Source organism: Dermochelys coriacea, chromosome 23 (genome assembly GCF_009764565.3).
Source record: "Dermochelys coriacea isolate rDerCor1 chromosome 23, rDerCor1.pri.v4, whole genome shotgun sequence".
In the NCBI taxonomy this organism is placed as follows: Eukaryota; Metazoa; Chordata; order Testudines; family Dermochelyidae; genus Dermochelys; species Dermochelys coriacea.
The window spans coordinates 13685722-13704687 of record NC_050090.1 but is presented as its reverse complement, the minus strand read 5'-3'; the positions used below and the strand labels follow the sequence as shown (position 1 = coordinate 13704687).

General features: G+C 51.4%; 4 protein-coding genes across 16 annotated transcripts in view; 3 read left to right on the top strand and 1 right to left on the bottom strand.

Moving 5' to 3' along the window:
• The window catches only part of LOC119846859 (immunoglobulin superfamily member 1-like), a 597460-nt gene that overhangs the window by 83961 nt on the left and 494533 nt on the right, over window positions 1-18966 (bottom strand). For 6 of the 13 annotated variants that reach the window (XM_043501151.1, XM_043501152.1, XM_043501154.1 and 3 more), the window contains exons 9-10: window positions 18582-18872; window positions 17547-17831 (exon numbers count right to left, since the gene is read on the bottom strand). The exons of 2 other annotated variants lie outside the window; for them this stretch is intronic. In XM_043501151.1, coding sequence (XP_043357086.1) covers window positions 17547-17831; window positions 18582-18872 — 576 coding nt within the window. Of the gene's footprint in view, window positions 1-12782; window positions 12933-13215; window positions 13254-13904; window positions 13955-15281; window positions 15310-15863; window positions 15975-16672; window positions 16760-17546; window positions 17832-18581; window positions 18873-18966 lie in introns of those variants that run through there. 5 more of the 13 variants (XM_043501155.1, XM_043501157.1, XM_043501158.1 and 2 more) reach the window with 3 other exon arrangements.
• The window catches only part of LOC119847133 (immunoglobulin superfamily member 1-like), a 660993-nt gene that overhangs the window by 218321 nt on the left and 423706 nt on the right, over window positions 1-18966 (top strand). The gene's annotated exons all lie outside the window — the stretch shown is intronic.
• The window catches only part of LOC119847459 (leukocyte immunoglobulin-like receptor subfamily A member 6), a 652437-nt gene that overhangs the window by 209765 nt on the left and 423706 nt on the right, over window positions 1-18966 (top strand). The gene's annotated exons all lie outside the window — the stretch shown is intronic.
• The window catches only part of LOC119846912 (immunoglobulin superfamily member 1-like), a 615137-nt gene that overhangs the window by 201402 nt on the left and 394769 nt on the right, over window positions 1-18966 (top strand). The window lies entirely within an intron of this gene.

Sequence of the window (18966 nt, the reverse complement as noted above, 5' to 3'; positions counted from 1 at the left end):
TCAATGGTAAATGGGACAAAATACAACATGGTTTTTCAAAAGGTAGGTGCTAAACCAACCTAATCTCCTTTTTTGAAAAAGTAACAGATTTTTTAGATAAAGGAAATGCAGTGGCTCTAATTTACCTAGATTTCAGTAAGGCATTTGATACTGTGCCACATGGGGAATTATTAGTTAAATTGGAGAAGATGGGGATCAATATGAACATCAAAAGGTGGATAAGGAATTGGTTAAAGGGGAGACTGCAACGGGTCCTACTGAAAGGCAAACTGTCAGGTTGGAGGGAGGTTACCAGTGGAGTTCCTCAGGGATCGGTTTTGGGACCAATCTTATTTAATCTTTTTATTACTGACCCTGGCACAAAAAGTGGGAGTGTGCTACTTAAGTTTGCAGATGATACAAAGCTGGGAGGTATTGCCAATTCAGAGAAGGATTGGGATATTATACAGGAGGATCTGGATGACCTTGTAAATGGAGTAATAGTAATAGGATGAAATTTAATAGTGAGAAGTATAAGGTTATGCATTTAGGGATTAATAACAAGAATTTTAGTTATAAGTTGGGGACGCATCAATTAGAAGTAACGGAAGAGGAGAAGGACCTTGGAGTATTGGTTGATCATAGGATGACTATGAGCTGCCAATGTGATATGGCTGTGAAAAAAGCTAATGCGGTTTTGGGATGCATCAGGAGAGGCATTTCCAGTAGGGATAAGGAGGTTTTAGTACCATTATACAAGGCACTGGTGAGACCTCACCTAGAATACTGTGTGCAGTTCTGATCTCCCATGTTTAAAAAGGATGAATTCAAGCTGGAGCAGGTACAGAGAAGGGCTACTAGGATGATCCGAGGAATGGAAAACTTGTCTTATGAAAGGAGACTTAAGGAGCTTGGCTTGTTTAGCCTAACTAAAAGAAGGTTGAGGGGAGATATGATTGCTCTCTATAAATATATCAGAGGGATAAATACAGGAGAGGGAGAGGAATTATTTCAGCTCAGCACCAATGTGGCCACAAGAACAAATGGGTATAAACTGGCCACCAGGAAGTTTAGACTTGAAATTAGACGAAGGTTTCTAACCATCAGAGGAGTGAAGTTTTGGAATAGCCTTCCAAGGGAAGCAGTGGGGGCAAAATATCTATCTGGTTTTAAGATTCTACTCGATAAGTTTATGGAGGAGATGGTATGGTGGGATAATGGGATTTTGGTAAGTAATTGATCTTTAAATATTCAGGGTAAATAGGACTAATCCCCTGAGATGGGATATTAGATGGATGGGATCTGAGTTACCCAGGAAAGAATTTTCTGTAGTATCTGGCTGGTGAATTTTGCCCATATGCTCAGGGTTTAGCTGATCGCCATATTTGGGGTCAGGAAGGAATTTTCCTCCAGGGCAGATTGGAGAGGCCCTGGAGGTTTTTCGCCTTCCTCTGTAGCATGGGGCATGGGTGACTTGAGGGAGGCTTCTCTGCTCCTTGAAGTCTTTAAACCATGATTTAAGGATTTCAATAGCTCAGACATAGTTGAGGTTTTTCGTAGGAGTGGGTGGGTGAGATTCTGTGGCCTGCGCTGTGCAGGAGGTCGGACTAGATGATCAGAATGGTCCCTTCTGACCTTAGTATCTATGAATCTATGACTGACTGTGGTTGCATGTATCGTTTTTGTATCTGAAGTTATGAATATTAACCACGCACCTGTATTTCAAATGTTTGCTCCTGTGGTAACTACAAGGTGATTAACCAGCAGATTGTGAAGGAACTATACAAGTTGAGTCACCCATCAAAGAACACTTAACTCACAATGGACCAGGGGAGATGTCTGTCTACATTGAATGGCCTTTCCTGGGATGGCCTCTACAATGACTAAGGGCAGCATGCACAGACATGTGACTCCAAACACCATCTTGTTCCCTGTAATTTCCACGGGAGAACGATGGGTTTCCCTTCACTTGGCAGAAGCTATAAATGGCCCTGGAAACACCTCCATTTTGCCTCTTTCCTGCTCACACCTCTGGACTATGAACTTATAGCAATGGGAGCATTTGAACCAAGGGACTGAGGATCTTCCGGTGATTTGGAAGCAACCAGAAACTCAACAAGCCATAATTTTATTCCATCACAGATACAAGCCTGATAAGAACATGAGAACAGCCATACTGGGTCAGACCAAAGGTCCATCTAGCCCAGTATCCTCTCTTCTGACAGTGGCCAAAGCCAGGTGCCCCAGAGGGAATGAACAGAATAAGTAATCATCAAGCGATCCATCCCCTGTCACCCATTCCCAGTTTCTGGCAAACAGAGGCTAGGGACATCATTCCTGTCTGTCTTGGCTAATAGCCATTGATGGACCTTGTGACGGGTTCAGTCACAGAGACCCCCTTAGGACTGTCACCTGACATGCTGGAATTACCTCTGAGCCCATTTTCCCTTCCAGCTTGGGACTCCTTGTTGAGCCAGACATGCTATGTCTGCTGCAAACACAGACCCAGGGGTCTGGTCCACGCCCCCAAAGCTGCATACTTAAATGAAAACAGCTTAGCAGTTTAACTGCTTCCAGCACGCAGACACCCAGTCCCCAATGGGATCCAAACCCCAAATAAATCTGTTTTACTTTGTATAAAGCTTATACAGGGTAAACTCATAAATTCTCCACCCTTTATAACACTGATAGAGAGATATGCACAGCTGTTTGCTCCCCCAGGTATTAATCACTTACTCTGGGTTCATTAATAAACAAACGTGATTTTATTAAGAAGAAAAAAGTAGGATTTAAGTGGTTTCAAGTAATAACAGACCAAACAAAGTAAGACATAAAGCAAAAACACACAAGTCTAAGCCTAATATATTAAGAAACTGTTTACAGGTAAAATCTCACCCTCAGAGATGTTCCAATAAGCTTCTTTCACAGACTAAAAGAAAAGGAGTACTTGTGGCACCTTAGAGACTAACAAATTTATTAGAGCATAAGCTTTCGTGAGCTACAGCTCACTTCATCGGATGTGAAGTGAGCTGTAGCTCACGAAAGCTTATGCTCTAATAAATTTGTTAGTCTCTAAGATGCCACAAGTACTCCTTTTCTTTTTGCGAATACAGACTAACACGGCTGCTACTCTGAAACCTTTCACAGACTAGACTCCTTCCTAGTCTGGGCCCAATCCTTTCCCCGGTACAGTTCTTGTTAGTTCCAGCCATTTCAGGTGGAAAGTAGGGGTGTTCTCATGCCTGGTTACCCCTTTTGTTCTGTTCTACTCCCTTTTATAGCTTAGGCAAAAGGAGGGAATCTTTTGTCTCTCTGGGTCCCCACCCCGCCTTCTAAATGAAAAAGTACCAGGTTTAAGATGGATTCCACTATCAGATGACATGTTCACATGTCCTGTGAGACCCAAAGCCTCCACTCTTCCTGGGCTGGTTTCAGAGTAGCAGCCGTGTTAGTCTGTATTCGCAAAAAGAAAAGGAGTACTTATGAAGTGAGCTGTAGCTCACGAAAGCTTATGCTCTAATAAATTTGTTAGTCTCTAAGGTGCCACAAGTACTCCTTTTCTTCCTGGGCTGGCTCACAGGGAACACAGGAAGGCTTGCAAGTAAACAAAGCATTTTACAACCAATTGTCCTAGTCAATGGGAGCCATCAAGATTCTAAACCACCATCAATAGCTCACACTTTGCATAATTACAATAGAACCTCAGAGTTATACTTTATATTGCTAGCTTCAGATATAAGAATGATACATACATAGAAATAGGAAGAATATATTCAGTAGGTTATAATTTTTGTTATGGTACCTTACAAGAGATCTTTTGCATAAAGCATATTCCAGTTACATCATATTCATACTCATAAGCGTATTTCCATAAAACATATGGACTGCAACATCACAGACCTATCCTCCATGAATTTATCTAGTTCTTTTTTGAACCCTGTTATAGTCTTGGCCTTCACAACATCCTCTGGCAAGGAGTTCCACAGGTTTACTGTGCATTGTGTGAAGAAATACTTCCTTTTATTTGTTTTAAATCTGCTATTCATTTCATTTGGTGACCCCTAGTTCTTGTGTTATGAGAAGGAGTAAATAACACTTCCTTCTTTATTTTCTCCACATCAGTCATGATTTTATAGACCTCTATCATATCCCCCCTTAGTTATCTCTTTTCTGAGCTAAAAAGTCTCAGTCTTATTAATCTCTCCTCATATGGCAGCCATTCCATACCCCTAATAATTTTTGTTGCCCTTTTCTGAACCTTTTCCAATTCCAATATATCCTTTTTGAGATGGGGTGACCACGTCTGCACGCAGTATTCAAAGATGTGGCCGTACCATGGATTTATATAGAGGCGATATGATATCTTCTGTCTTATTATCTATCCCTTTCTTAGTGATTCCCAACATTCTGTTCACTTTTTTGACTGTCGCTGCACATTGAGTGGATGTTTGCAGAGAACTCTCCACAATGACTCCAAGTTCTCTTTCTTGAGTGGTAACAGCTAATTTAGACCCCATCATTTGATATGTATAGTTGGATTATGTTTTCCAACGTGCATTACTTTGCATTTATCAACATTGAATTTCATCTGCTGTTTTGTTGCCCAGTCACCCAGTTTTGTGAGATCCCTTTGTAACTCTTCACAGTCTGCCTGGGACATAACTATCTTGAGTAGTTTTGTGTCATCCGCATATTTTGCCACCTCACTGTTTACCCCTTTTTCCAGTTCATTTTTTAATATGTTGAATAGGACTGGTCCCAGTACAGACTCCTGGGGGATACCCTATTTACCTCTCTCCATTCTGAAAACTAATGGTTCCCGTAACCCACCCAGCAATATTGTTAATCTATCCAACTATACTCTTAGCCCAGCGGAAGAATCTGTCCTATCTCGGGGCCTCTCCTTTTGCCCCTCCACCCCCACGAACATGATACAGTTCTGTGGTGACCTAGAATCCTATTTTCGACGTCTCAGACTCAAGGAATATTTCCAACACACCTCTGACCAACATATTAACCCACAGAGACCTTCCTGCCAACACTACAAAAAGAAGGATTCTAGGTGGACTCCTCCTGAAGGTCGAAACAGCAGCCTGGATTTCTACATAGACTGCTTCCGCCGACGTGCACGAGCTGAAATTGTGGAAAAGCAGCATCGCTTACCCCATAACCTCAGCCATGCAGAACACAGTGCCATCCACAGCCTCAGAAACAACTCTGACATCATAATCAAAAAGGCTGACAAAGGAGGTGCTGTCGTCATCATGAATAGGTCAGAGTATGAACAAGAGGCTACTAGGCAGCTCTCCAACACCACTTTCTACAAGCCATTACCCTCTGATCCCACTGAGAGTTACCAAAAGAAACTACAGCATTTGCTCAAGAAACTCCCTGAAAAAGCACAAGAACAAATCCGCACAGACACACCCCTGGAGCCAGGACCTGGGGTATTCTATCTGCTACCCAAGATCCATAAACCTGGAAATCCTGGACGCCCCATCATCTCAGGCATTGGCACCCTGACAGCAGGATTGTCTGGCTATGTAGACTCCCTCCTCAGGCCCTTCGTTACCAGCACTCCCAGCTATCTTCGAGACACCACCGATTTCCTGAGGAAACTACAGTCCATTGGTGATCTTCCTAAAAACACCATCCTAGCCACTATGGATGTAGAAGCCCTCTACACCAACATTCCACACAAAGATGGACTACAAGCCGTCAGGTACAGTATCCCCGATACTGTCACGGCTAACCTGGTGGCAGAACTTTGTGACTTTGTCCTGACCCATAACTATTTCACATTTGGTGACAATGTATACCTTCAAATCAGCGGCACTGCGATGGGTACCCGCATGGCCCCACAGTATGCCAACATTTTTATGGCTGACTTAGAACAACGCTTCCTCAGCTCTCGTTCCCTAATGCCCCTACTCTACTTGCGCTACATTGATGACATCTTCATCATCTGGACCCATGGAAAAGAAGCTCTTGAGGAATTCCACCATGATTTCAACAATTTCCATCCCACCATCAACCTCAGCCTGGACCAGTCCACACAAGAGATCCACTTCCTGGACACTACGGTGCTAATAAGCGATGGTCACATAAACACCACCCTATATCGGAAACCTACTGACCGCTATTCCTACCTACATGCCTCTAGCTTTCATCCAGATCATACCACTCGATCCATTGTCTACAGCCAAGCGCTACGATATCACCGCATTTGCTCCAACCCCTCAGACAGAGACAAACACCTACAAGATCTCTATCATGCATTCCTACAACTACAGTACCCACCTGCTGAAGTGAAGAAACAGATTGACAGAGCCAGAAGAGTACCCAGAAGTCACCTACTACAGGACAGGCCCAACAAAGAAAACAACAGAACGCCACTAGCCATCACCTTCAGCCCCCAACTAAAACCCCTCCAACGCATCATCAAGGATCTACAACCTATCCTGAAGGACGAGCCATCGCTCTCTCAGATCTTGGGAGACAGACCAGTCCTTGCTTACAGACAGCCCCCCAATCTGAAGCAAATACTCACCAGCAACCACACACCACACAACAGAACCACTAACCCAGGAACCTATCCTTGCAACAAAGCCCGTTGCCAACTCTGTCCACATATCTATTCAGGGGATACCATCATAGGGCCTAATCACATCAGCCACGCTATCAGAGGCTCGTTCACCTGCGCATCTACCAATGTGATATATGCCATCATGTGCCAGCAATGCCCCTCTGCCATGTACATTGGCCAAACTGGACAGTCTCTACGTAAAAGAATGAATGGACACAAATCAGACGTCAAGAATTATAACATTCAAAAACCAGTTGGAGAACACTTCAATCTCTCTGGTCACTCGATCACAGACCTAAGAGTGGCTATACTTCAACAAAAAAGCTTCAAAAACAGACTCCAACGAGAGACTGCTGAATTGGAATTAATTTGCAAACTGGATACAATTAACTTAGGCTTGAATAGAGACTGGGAATGGATGAGTCATTACACAAAGTAAAACTATTTCCCCATGGTATTTCTCCCTCCCACCCCACCCCCCACTGTTCCTCTGATATTCTTTACTTGGAACTGCTTTAGAAGATCTTTTGCTAATCGCTGCAGCTTTGCTTTGTATGGTGTTCTTGTTAACTGCTGGAATTAGCCTACCTGCTTGTCACCATGAAAGGTTTTCCTCCTTTCCCCCCCCTGCTGTGGGTGATGGCTTATCTTAAGTGATCACTCTCCTTACAGTGTGTATGATAAACCCATTGTTTCATGTTCTCTGTGTGTGTGTATATAAATCTCTCCTCTGTTTTTTCCACCAAATGCATCCGATGAAGTGAGCTGTAGCTCACGAAAGCTTATGCTCTAATAAATTTGTTAGTCTCTAAGGTGCCACAAGTACTCCTTTTCTTATTCCTACTCTTTGTTTCCTATCTTTTAACCTGTTAACCATGAGAGAATCTTCCCTCTTATCCCATAACACCTTACTTTGCTTAAGAGCCTTTGGTGAGGGACCTTGTCGAGGGCTTTCTGAAAATCTAAATACACTATATCCCCGGATCCACCTTGTTGACCCCCTCAAAGAATTCTAGTAGATTGGTGAGGCATGGTTTCTCTTTAGAGAAACCATGTTGACTGTTCCCCAACAAATTACATTAATCTGTGTGTCTGACAATTTTGTTCTTTAAGATTGTTTCAGTTTGCCCAGTACTGAAGTGAGGCTTACCGGCCTGTAATTGCCGGGATCACCTCTGGAGCCCTTTTCAAAAATTGGCCTCACCTTAGCTGTCCTCCAGTCATTTGGTACAGATGGATCCAAGAACTTTGCAATTATTGTGTATAATTGATTCCTTTAGCCAATTTTAAATCTCACCTTTCTTTCTTTCTTTCTTTCTTTCTTTCTTTCTTTCTTTCTTTTTATAAATAAACCTTTAGATATTAGATACTAAAGGATTGGCAACAGCATGATTATTGGGTAAGATCTGAGTTATATATTGACCTCAGTGTCTGGCTGGTCCTTTGGGATCAGAAGAACCCTTTTGTTTGATGACATTGATTTTAAATAACCACCCCTCATTAAGTCTTGCGTCTGGTGTTGAATCGAGGAATGGAATACCTAAGGAGGCTGCATTTCTGACTTCTTGATAGCCAGTGTGGTGAGACAGAAGTTTACTTTTGTTGCTAGTCTGGTATATCTCTGGTATAAGGAAGAATAACCACCAGATTTGGGGTACATCTGCTCTTTTTCACAGCACCTTGTCCTGAATTTGGTATTCTCAGTTGGGACCCATGAAGGCACCACGACAGCAGGCACCCCAAGCAATGCAGGGGGAGCAGCCAAGCTCCAGAAAGCAAGCGCAAGACCCCAGAGCGAGAGACCGAAGGAGTGGGTGTCCGACAGGTTATGAGCTCATTCCCAGACCTGGCTGCAAGGAGGCGCCCCTGTGGTGGGTATAGCGCACCTAAGCCCCTTCGTTTTCAGTTTAAACCGATTTGTACCCCAAAAAAATCCTGGGTTTTTCATAAATTCGGTTTATTCCAATTTTCATCCTGCTTTTGTATCATTCAAATATATAAAGAGTAACTTGTTTTCTTAGGAAAATACAATCCATTGCATGAGAGATCAGTATTCCGGTAATACATTGGTCTGTGTGGATATGCAGAGCTGCCGGCTGAAGTAAGACTATGGATTAGTCTAGAAGATACACCCTGTCAAGGTTCCTTCCGCACTCTGAACTCTAGGGTACAGATGTGGGGACCTGTATGAAAAACCCTCTAAGCTTATTCTTACCAGCTTAGGTTAAAACTTCCCCAAGGTACAAACTATTTTACCTTTTGTCCCTGGACCTTATTGCTGCCACCACCAAGCGTCTAACAAAAATAACAGGGAAAGAGCCCACTTGTAAACGTCTTTCCCCCCAAAATCCCTCCAAGTCCTACACCCCTTTCCTGGGGAAGGCTTGATAAAAATCCTCACCAATTTGCATAGCTGAACACAGACCCAAACCCTTGGATCTTAAGAACAATGAAAAAGTAATCAGGATCTTAAAAGAAGAATTTTAATTAAAGAAAAAGTAAAAGAATCACCTCTGTAAAATCAGGATGGTAAATACCTTACAGGGTAATCAGATTCAAAACATAGAGAATCCCTCTAAGCAAAACCTTAAGTTACAAAAAGACACAAAAACAGGAATGTTCATTCCATTCAGCACAACTTATTTTATCAGCCATTTAAACAAAACAGAATCTAACGCATATCTAATTAGATTGCTTACTAACTCTTTACAGGAGTTCTGACCTGCATTCCTGCTCCGGTCCTGGCAAAAGCAACACACATAAAGAGAGAGCACTTTGTTTCCCCACACACCCTCCAGCTTTGAAAGTATCTTGTCTCCTCATTGGTCATTTTGGTCAGGTGCCAGTGAGGTTATCTTAGCTTCTTAACCCTTTACAAGTGAAAGGGTTTTTCCTCTGGCCAGGAGGGATTTAAAGGTGTTTACCCTTCCCTTTATATTTATGACACACCCAATAAACAAACAGGCAGGCATGCAAGCTCTGAAGTGCGTGTGCACGCACCTGAATGTACCGATGAATCTCCCGCCCACCACGTACACATTTCAGAATGGTTTAAAGATCTGACACACTAAAATGGGAAGAAAATGACAATCTGTCTCAGACTACGTTTCAGAACACAAGGAAGCATTCAAAAGTTTAAAAAAACAAAAACAGGAGAAAAGGATGAAGTGGAGTGGTATGCACTGGAAATGGGGTGGCATCGAAGTTTTAGGCTAATAGCTCTAAGTCTACAGCAGTAAACTGTTTATTCAAATGAAAAGTTTTATTTGGGGATGAGAGATATATTGTTTTCTTGAACTCCGAAGTGGTCTTGTGTTTTGAGTTCTGGTTTAGTTCTGCAGCAAACCACAGTGATGAACGGATTCAGAGCACTAATTTACAGAATACTTTTCCTCACTGTCCTTCTGTCCACCACAATAAACCCTGATATTAACCCACAAAAGTTATTAATAGTTTTTTGCACCGATTTTCACCTGTTTATGTTGTTGTCGTAATAAACACCAATACAATCCCGGGAAATATTAAATAAAATAAAAATAAAAAATGAAGGGTCCTAAACACACCCCGAAAGGGGCTCCCAGGATCACTCTGGGCATGTCAACATCCCCCACTAGAATCTTCTGATGTGGAAAGAAAGTCTCTGCTTGTGCCTGAAGATGTGTGCATCATGCACCTTCTTGGACCACCCCACGCTGGTGTCAGTGATGCCCATGGTGATCCACAGGTGCCTGCAACACCCTGGAGAAGTTCCCTTCCTACTGACGTTCATCTTCCTATCGCAAGATGGTCAGGAGCCAAAATTGGAACCTGCGTTCCCTCTATCGCCCCGCCGCAGTTAGGGAATCCCATTGACGCAAAGCCCATCTGCTATTTCACGCTCATTGCCAAGAGCCAGGGTGCGATTAACGGCGCCGCGCACTAGTGTTAACGCGGCACCCGCAGCTGACTTCCCCACGCCCAGCTGATTCACGACAGACCGGTAGCAGTCTGGAGCCGCCAGCGTCCACACAGCAATCACCGGGCACTTCTCCATGAGAGGCTGCTCCCATCTGAGTGTCCTTGCGCCGCAGGGCCGGGGCAAGCTCCGCACACTGGTCCAGGAAGGAGGCTTCCCGCATCTGAACGTTCTGTAGCCGCGGCTCGTCATCCCAGACCGGGCGACTGGTAACTGCAGATAGTGGAGACGGGAGGGGGGGCGCAATGATGGGTTCCCCACCACCACCACAGCCACGGCCAGCTTCCTGGTGACTGCCAAGGCCCCCTCCAGCAACATCCTTGTGACCATGGCACCTGCGTGGTCGCCCACCTCGCCCACACTTAAGACTGGCCCTGCCAGGGTCGTCCTTAGGGAAAATGTCAGGTTTCAGAGTAGCAGCCCTGTTAGTCTGTATTCGCAAAAAGAAAAGGAGTACTTGTGGCACCTTAGAGACTAACAAATTTATTAGAGCATAAGCTTTCGTGAGCTACAGCTCACTTCATCGGATGAAGTGAGCTGTAGCTCACGAAAGCTTATGCTCTAATAAATTTGTTAGTCTCTAAGGTGCCACAAGTACTCCTTTTCTTAGGGAAAATGGTGCCCTAGGTGAACTTGTATTTTGGCACCTTGCCCCCTGCTGCCTCCCCTAGCCTCCCACCCCCCATATCGCCCCAGCCCCCGCTGCCTCCCCCCTCTTGCCCCGACTCCCTGAGCTCCCCCTTCCGCGCACCCTGGCAGGCTAGTCCAGACCTGCACTTGAGCAGGTACATACATTTCCCTGCTGGTTTAATACTTAGTTCATTAGACCTGTGTCACCCGTGAAGAGGAGTTATTGTCATGGGGACCATGGGGCTGCGGGGCGAGGAAGGGATGGGACTCAGCTGGCTTCCCCACGCCCCCTCCAGCACAGAGCTGCGCTGTCAGCCCAGTCTCTCTTCCCGGCTCTGGGCCACACCTAGTGGGTCTCAGTGGGAGCACCCGCTACTGGTGCCTTTCCCACCCACCAGCCAACTCGCACCCTGGCACAAATCGGGGGGGACATGTGACCTGCGTACCCCCCCCACACATCACCTGTCCCAGACCTGCATAACAATGTGATCTCACCACTCAGTGCTCGTTTCCCAAGCCCCAAAGCGACGCTCCGCCATGTGCAGCTGCCCCGCGATGCCAGAAGGAAGCTGGTGTTTCTTCCCATGGCACCCAGCCTCTCGGGCAGCTCTGATACCTGTCCAGACTGGGAGCTCATGACATACTGCCTGACCAGCCACGCTGCGTTCACAGCAGTGGAGAGCCGGGCAGGATCCATCCTTTTGCACAGGGATGGTGGGCGCACCGGGAACAGGGGCCGTTGGAAAATGCCGCGAAATGCAGTCGGAACAGCATGGGATGCTGGGACAGAAAATAAGGCACCATGGGATGTTGAGCCTGCCCCCATGACGTGCTGTGATGAGCCCGCCTGCCCACAAGTCCTAGCTGCCAAAGGTGCCAAGTAGCACGGTGGGACAGCTACCCATAATGCACTGTTCTCGCTGTCGACAGTGGAGCACCAAAGGTGGACACGCTCTGCCGGCAGAGGAAGTGCAGTGGGAACATGCAATAGCGATGTTATCATGGCACCTTTTGTGGACAACACTCTGTAGTGTAGACAAGGCCCAACTGTCAGAGGAGAGAAGTTCTGGAGCAGCCTCCCAAGGGACCTCACTGGCTTCAAGTCTGAGCTTCTGGAGGGGACGGGAGGAGGAGACATCCCACAATGGCATGGAGCCGATCCGCAACTGCTAGCAGCAAATCTCTCCAACGGCCGGAGACGGGACACTCGCTGGGGAGGGCTCTGAGTGACTACAGAGAATCCGTTCCCAGGTGTCTGGCTGGAGGGTCTTGCCCACATGCTCAGGTCACTGTATCTGGGGTCAGGAACGAATTTCCCCCCCCCGGGTCAGATTGGCAGTGACCGGGGGGTGGGGGAGTTCACCTTCGTCTGTGGCCTGAGCGCGGGGCACTGTCAAGTTTCAACTAGTGTCAGTGGTGGATTCTCTGTAACTTGAAGTCTGTAGCCCATGATTTGAGGATGTCAGTGACTCAGCCGGAGGCTGGGGTCTGCTACAGGAGTGGGCGGGGGAGGCTCTGTGGCCTGCAATGTGCAGCTGGTCAGACCAGATGATCTCGATGGATCCTTCTGGCCTTAAAGTCAGTGAGTCTGTCGCCCCCTGGGGGACGGCGCCCCATGGCTGCGGGGGGCTCTCACTGCAGGGCCCCCCGACTCACGTTGATCACGGCGTACATGGTGGGCTGGGTGGGCTCAGGGGCAGGGTCCGGGCCCCCCCGCTTGGCATGCAGTGCCTGGACATCCAGTTCGGCGTAGGTGAGTCTGTTGGCACCGGGGTGGGGTTCCTGGGAGTGGGAAGGGAGAGAGTCAGTGGGGGGAGGGGGTGCACAGGGCCCAGCCCCGCACACACATTCACATAGAGCAGGGCTTGTCCCCCCAACAGGGGGTGACAGGGACACACACACACACACACACACACACACTTGCAATCTCAGCTGGTGATCCCATAAGTCCCTCCCAGCAACCCAAACCCCACCCCAAAATACTGAGTGTGCCAGATAAGGTGAGTGGGGCCCTTGTGGGTCAGGGTTGACGGTCAGGGCCTGCGGGCAGACAGGGGACAATTACCAGGGTCTGCGGCTGTTTCCCTTCGTCGATGGAGGAGTCTGCAAAACAGAGAAACCCGCTGAGCTGCACCCCCGGCCGGGCCAGAGCAGAACCCCACACCCAGAGCAGAACCCCAGCTCCGACCCCTTTGTCCATCCAGGGGCCTCAGAGACCGGCACAGCCACCCCTCCCCCACCCCACAGCATGGGCCATGGTCATTAGCCCAGGGTTACAGAGGGGAAAACTTAGGCACAGAGACGGCAGCAGAGTCTAGGGGGTTATGGCAGGAGGGGGCTGGGAGTCAGGACTCCGGGGTTCTCTCCCTGGCTCTGGGAGGGGAGTAGGGTCTAGTGGTTAGAGCAGGGGGCTGGGAGCCAGGAGTGGATGGGGATTCCCCACAGGTCACTGGCTGGGAAGGTCCAATGGAGAAGTGAAGGGGGGACCCACAAAGCCCCAGGCCTAGGGTGGAGAATGGGGGGCACATAGAGGCAGTCCCTGAACTAGAGGGGGAGGGGATGGTGACTTCCAGGGAGATGGTGGGGAGGGAGGCAAGAAGCTCAGCTGACACCAGCGACCTCAGAGACCCTCTCCTTAGTCCCACCCAGCAGCAGCTGTAAATCAGGCCCTGTCCCATATGGGTGGAGCCCCCCCAAGCCCTGCCCCTCCCCAGGGGTCCTGCACCCTGGTACCCCCTTGGGAGTGTTACTCACGGATGGGGTTTTGCTGATCCAAGGCCTCCAACTTCCCCAACAGGATGGTGCTAAAAGAGAGAAAATCCACTTGTAAATGTCATATCCCCCACCTTTGGGGAGATTCCCCAACACACCCAGAGAGCCCTCCCATCCTGCTTCGCACTGAACCCTGTTCCCTAACCCCTGCCCCCTCCCACCACAACCACTAGACCCCACTCCCCTGTCAGAGCTGGGGACAGAACCCAGGCAGAGGCAAAATGTGGGTGGGGGCATGCAGAGTCACATGACCCCCCACAATTGCTCAGTTACATGGTGCAGCTGGGCCCCCTCCCTGAGGAGCAGCTGAGCTGGGGAGCTGCGCTGGACAGGGAGAGTCTAACGAAGTGGGACTCAGTTTCCCTGGGTGTTACTGGTTTCACGAGGTGATGGGAGAGGGAGTTGGTTGGTACAGGAGACCGGCGACGGAACTTGGGGACCCGGCCAATGGCCTGGAGATTGGAGACCCCAGCGACTGGTGACCTGGTGACCGGGAGGCCCAGCTCAGGAGTCACAGCCAGGTCCGGCCAGTGGGAGGACAAGGGCTGTGAAGAGAGGACCCCGGTGACCTGACCAGCCGGTTCCAGCCAGGGGGGCCAGAGGACAGAAGCGGGGAGAGGGGCCCCAGGTGACCCTGTTCACCTGGAGAGAAGACAATGGACAGAGGTGGGGCTTGGGGCCGGTGAGATCAGATGCCCGGCTGGGAAGCAGGGGGGCTCGGAGCTGGAGAGAGGGAGCAGCCAGAGCCCACCTGGATGCAGGGGAGACTGGGACGTGCTGTGCGGAGGGAGGCCAGGCCTGAGGGGTCTGAGAGTTTCCTGTGCTGGGTTCAGACGCTCAGTAAACCCTCCTGTGTTACACTGGCTGAGAGTCGCTCTGGGCTAGAGATCGGGGGGCATTATTCCCTCTGGGAGTGGGGGCCCCGGGGGTCAGAGCGAGGAGACTCCCTGAGGGGGCCCAGGGCAGAGACAGGCGTGCTAAGGCTCGGAGAGGTGCGGCTCCAGGAGGTGGAGGGGCCTAACCCCCGAGAGAGAGTGGAGCCCCAAGAAGGACTGTCGCACTGAAGGGGGTCCCCCAGGGGCTGCACGGGGCCAAGACTGGGCACGACCTGGGAGTCTGTGACAGAGAGGCAGGTGCAGAGAAACAGCTGGAAGCAGCATCGGGGGGGGGGGTCACTGCTTTCTGGGGGTATGGGGGGGCGTGGTTTGACTCCAACTGTTCTGGGGTTGTGCCCCTCCACTGTCAGCAGACCCAGCTCATCTCTGGCTCCCAACCCCTCCCTCTGCAAGCCGGGGACAGAACCCAGGAGCCCTGTGACCCCGGCAGGTCAATCGGGAGGGGGAGGAGCCGGGTTCCTACCTGCTGGGTCTCAGTGCGGCTCCTTTTCCTGCAGAGGGACACAAACCAAAATCCCCCATGAGCCGATCGGGATCCCCCGGTCCCAGCGCCCGGCCACTCACCCCGCACAGGGCACCAGGGATGGAGGGCCTGGGAGGGGTCCCCTCTGCTGCTGGGGCTGAGCCTGGATCCCTGCTCGCGGAGAGGGGGGGCGGACCAGCAGGGGGCAGCGTAACACCAGCGCATGCGCGGGGGGCGGGGCAGATTAACTCGGGGGGCTTTTCCTGTTCCCAGTCCTCCCTTGTTAGTGACTCATTATAACAAACCTGATCCACAGGCCAATCAACTCCCCTGGCATCCTAGTTACCTGAGAGGCAGGGTGCCAATGGCTCGTTATACAGGGCCTCTCGCTCAGCACTGAAATGCGGCCACCTCTGGGGTGGGACAGCTGTGTGTGTACAGGGATTACACATGTAACAGCACCTTCTGCTGAGCCCCCCTGCTCCTGGATTTTCCCAGCACCGTCCCCCATCCAAGCCGTGACCCCATCCCGCCCTGCTTAGTGGCAGGTTTAACCCTTCCCTCGCTGGGCGGGGCACTTACTGGCTCGGGTTTTTCTGAAGCAGACGAAGGCCACGAGGAGGAAGAGGAGGAGGAGGAGGCCGGCGGCTGCCGCGCTCGCCCCGGCGATGATGGGGCTGGTCAGACCTGGAGCTGCCGGCGATTCGGATCCGCGTGGGAAACAGCAGCCGGCCGTGAGTGCCAGGAGCGGCTGGTCTGTTCCCACCCTCAGCCCCTCCCACCCCAGGTGGCACCCAAGGGTCTGGGACACCGCAGGGCAGAGGGAGCCGAAAATTCCATGGGAAGGATGTTGGGGGGGCCCCAGGGCACCAAGTGGGATCAGAGCCTGCAAGATTTGGGGGATTTGTCGCGCTAGGGGGCGCTGGGATGCAGGGGGTGGAGGGCTCCATATGGGGCGCTCTCCCCATCAGTCAGGGCTGGCCCCATTGCCCCAGCATGGCACTGGGGGCGCTGTCTGATCCAGCCTGGCCGTCATTTCTAAGGCATTTCACCCCTTTCCTCATGGCCACACCGACTCAGACCAAAGGGCCCATCTAGCCCGGTATCCCACTTCCCATGCTGGCTGCTCCTGGCTGCTTCGTGGGGGTCTCCAGGTCACCGCGCCCTCCCCCATGACCACTGATGGGCCCAGCTGCCCCCAGAGGAAGACTCCGATTGCCCCGTTAGCAGCAGGTTCGAGTTTGAGCAGGAGGCTTCTCTCCCCTCCCAAATCCGTTGGTGGGGGGGAGTCACTGCCCCTGAGAACAGCCTCCATCCCCACCCCTGGGCAACCACTGAGGGAAGCTGCCCCATAATCTGTGACTCAATAGAGTCCCCGCCGGCCCCAGTACCTGGTCCCGCGCTGCCCATTTGGGTGGGAGCTGGCGCCGCTCCAGGCTGGGTTGGGTTGATTCCCACTGCGGGAATAGAACCAGCGTCTGTCGGGATAGGGAAAGGGGCTGAAACACCGACTCAGAGATCGCCCCCCGCCCTCCGCGACCAGTGGTGCATCAGCCACTGGGCCTATGGGGCTCATGCCCAGGGGCCCAGCAAAGTGGGGGCCCAGAGCCCTGGCCGCCGGGCAAACAGGATGGGGGAAGGCCCAGCACCTCAACCCTGGTCCCCTGCAGAAGCACGGTCGGGGAGGCAGGGGAAGCCTTAACACCAGGACCTCCACTCCAGCCCTAGGACGGGAGGAGCTCTAGCTACCTGCCACGGCCTCAGGGCTGGGGGAGCTCTCACTCCCCGCTGTGCCACGGGGCCAGGGCATGGGGACAGAGCTTCTCCGGTCTTGTGGCTACTTTTGTACACCTCAACATGCTCCCATCACACAGAGTCCGTGGCTGCGCCAGATCTCCTGGGTCCCAGCCCAGCACCGTGTCCACCAAGCCACCGCTTCTCTGCAGCCCCTGCCTCATTCAGCCCTGGCCCAGGCTTAGAGAACAGAGGGGATGCCACCATGGGATTAAATAATGACTCATGGTTCCTACACACAAGGGGCAGCGTTAAAGTCACCTCCCTGCCCTGAGCCTCCAGGGACTGCTGCTCCTCCCTGGCTGGGGAACCCCCCAGTGACTCCGTCCCCGCTTCCCGGCTGGGAGTCCCCACTGCGGGGTCAGGGCTTAGGGCAGAGCCTCACTCTGAGTGTCCCATTGGCACTGAGCCCCCATGAGGGTCTGGCTAGGAGTAGGGCTGGGAATGAGGACGCCGAGCCGGGCCCCTCACCTCTCAACACCAGCTCCACAGGGTCGCTGGGGGACGACACAGCGAACGGCTCCGATCTGCTGTGATAGGAGCAGCTGTAGCTCCCCCTGTCCTCCCAGCGCACTTTGCTGATGGGAAACACAGCCCCAAACCCGTTCGAATCCACAGGTGAGAAATGGCGTCGCTCTTTATTCAGCACAAACCGCACGCCTCGGTGCTGCCCCTGACACCAGACAGCCATGGCTCCCCCCAGGGCGACCCCCCAGCTGGGGCTCAGGGAGATGCTGGGTTTGGGGTAACTGGGCTCTGCAGGGGGAAGCAGACAGGCCGTGAGACACAGACCCCGTCACCCAGTCCTGGGGCCCGTCCTCACCATGCAGCCTCAGTGGCGGGTCGGACCCGGTGGCCCTGGGGACGGGCTCCTGGATGCCTTTCCACAGGGGCCCAGAGTTTCCTCTGAGCCCTGGGTTAACAGCATGAGACACGGAGCAACCCCATCCCCTGGGGGCCAGAGCTCTGCTCCTTAGTGGGTGACAGGCCAGTCCAGTCTCCAGGGTCCATTCACTCCCTGGCTTCTCTGCTGGGAGGGCTGGGAGCCAGGACTCCTGGGTTCTCTCCCCAGCTCTGGAGGGGAGTGGGGTCTAGTGGGGAGAGCAGGGAGGATGGGGGCCAGGACTCCTGGGTTCTATGCTCAGTAAAACCACTGACTTGTAGGGGACTGTGCAAGTCTCTACTATCCACTGAGGTTTATAACCTTCAGCTCCTCCCATCACCCCGTAACTGATGTGTTGCCTGGAAAAGGACCCCCCTGCTCTTCAGCTTCCCCTGGGGGCAGGGATCCCCCCTTCCTCTCCCCCCCAAATCTCAAGTGGCTGCTTCTCCCCCCTGGCTGGGGAACCCTCCAGTGACTCCATCCCCGGCTCCCCACGTCCCCTCTGCTGGGCATAGAGATCAGGGTAGAGCCTGGCTCTGAGCTTCCCATCGGTGCAGAGACCCCGAGAGTCTGGCTGTGTGTGGGGCTGGGAGCCGGGACGCTGAGCCGGGTCCCTCCCTCACCCCCTACAATGATCTCGACGGCGTCGCTGGGATGCGATGTGCAATTCTGATCCGTTATGGAGCGATAGTCGCAGGTGTAGCTCCCTCCATCTTCCTGGCTGACACTGGGGATGGGAAATTCAGCCACGGTCCCATCAGGCACCGTCTGCACCTGCAGGTTCGGGTGTCCAGCTTTATGCAGAAAGAACTCCCTGCCCGGGTATGAACCCTCACAGCGGATGGTGACGCTTCCCCCAAGCGCCACCACCCGGCTGGGGCTCACTGAGATGGTGGGTTTGAGAAATTCACGCCCTGCTTTCAAGAAGAGACAGGAGTTAAACAGGAGAGACACAGTGCCCCTCCCCTCCCCCCAGTTGAGTCCATCCGTCATTCATCCTCTCTAGGA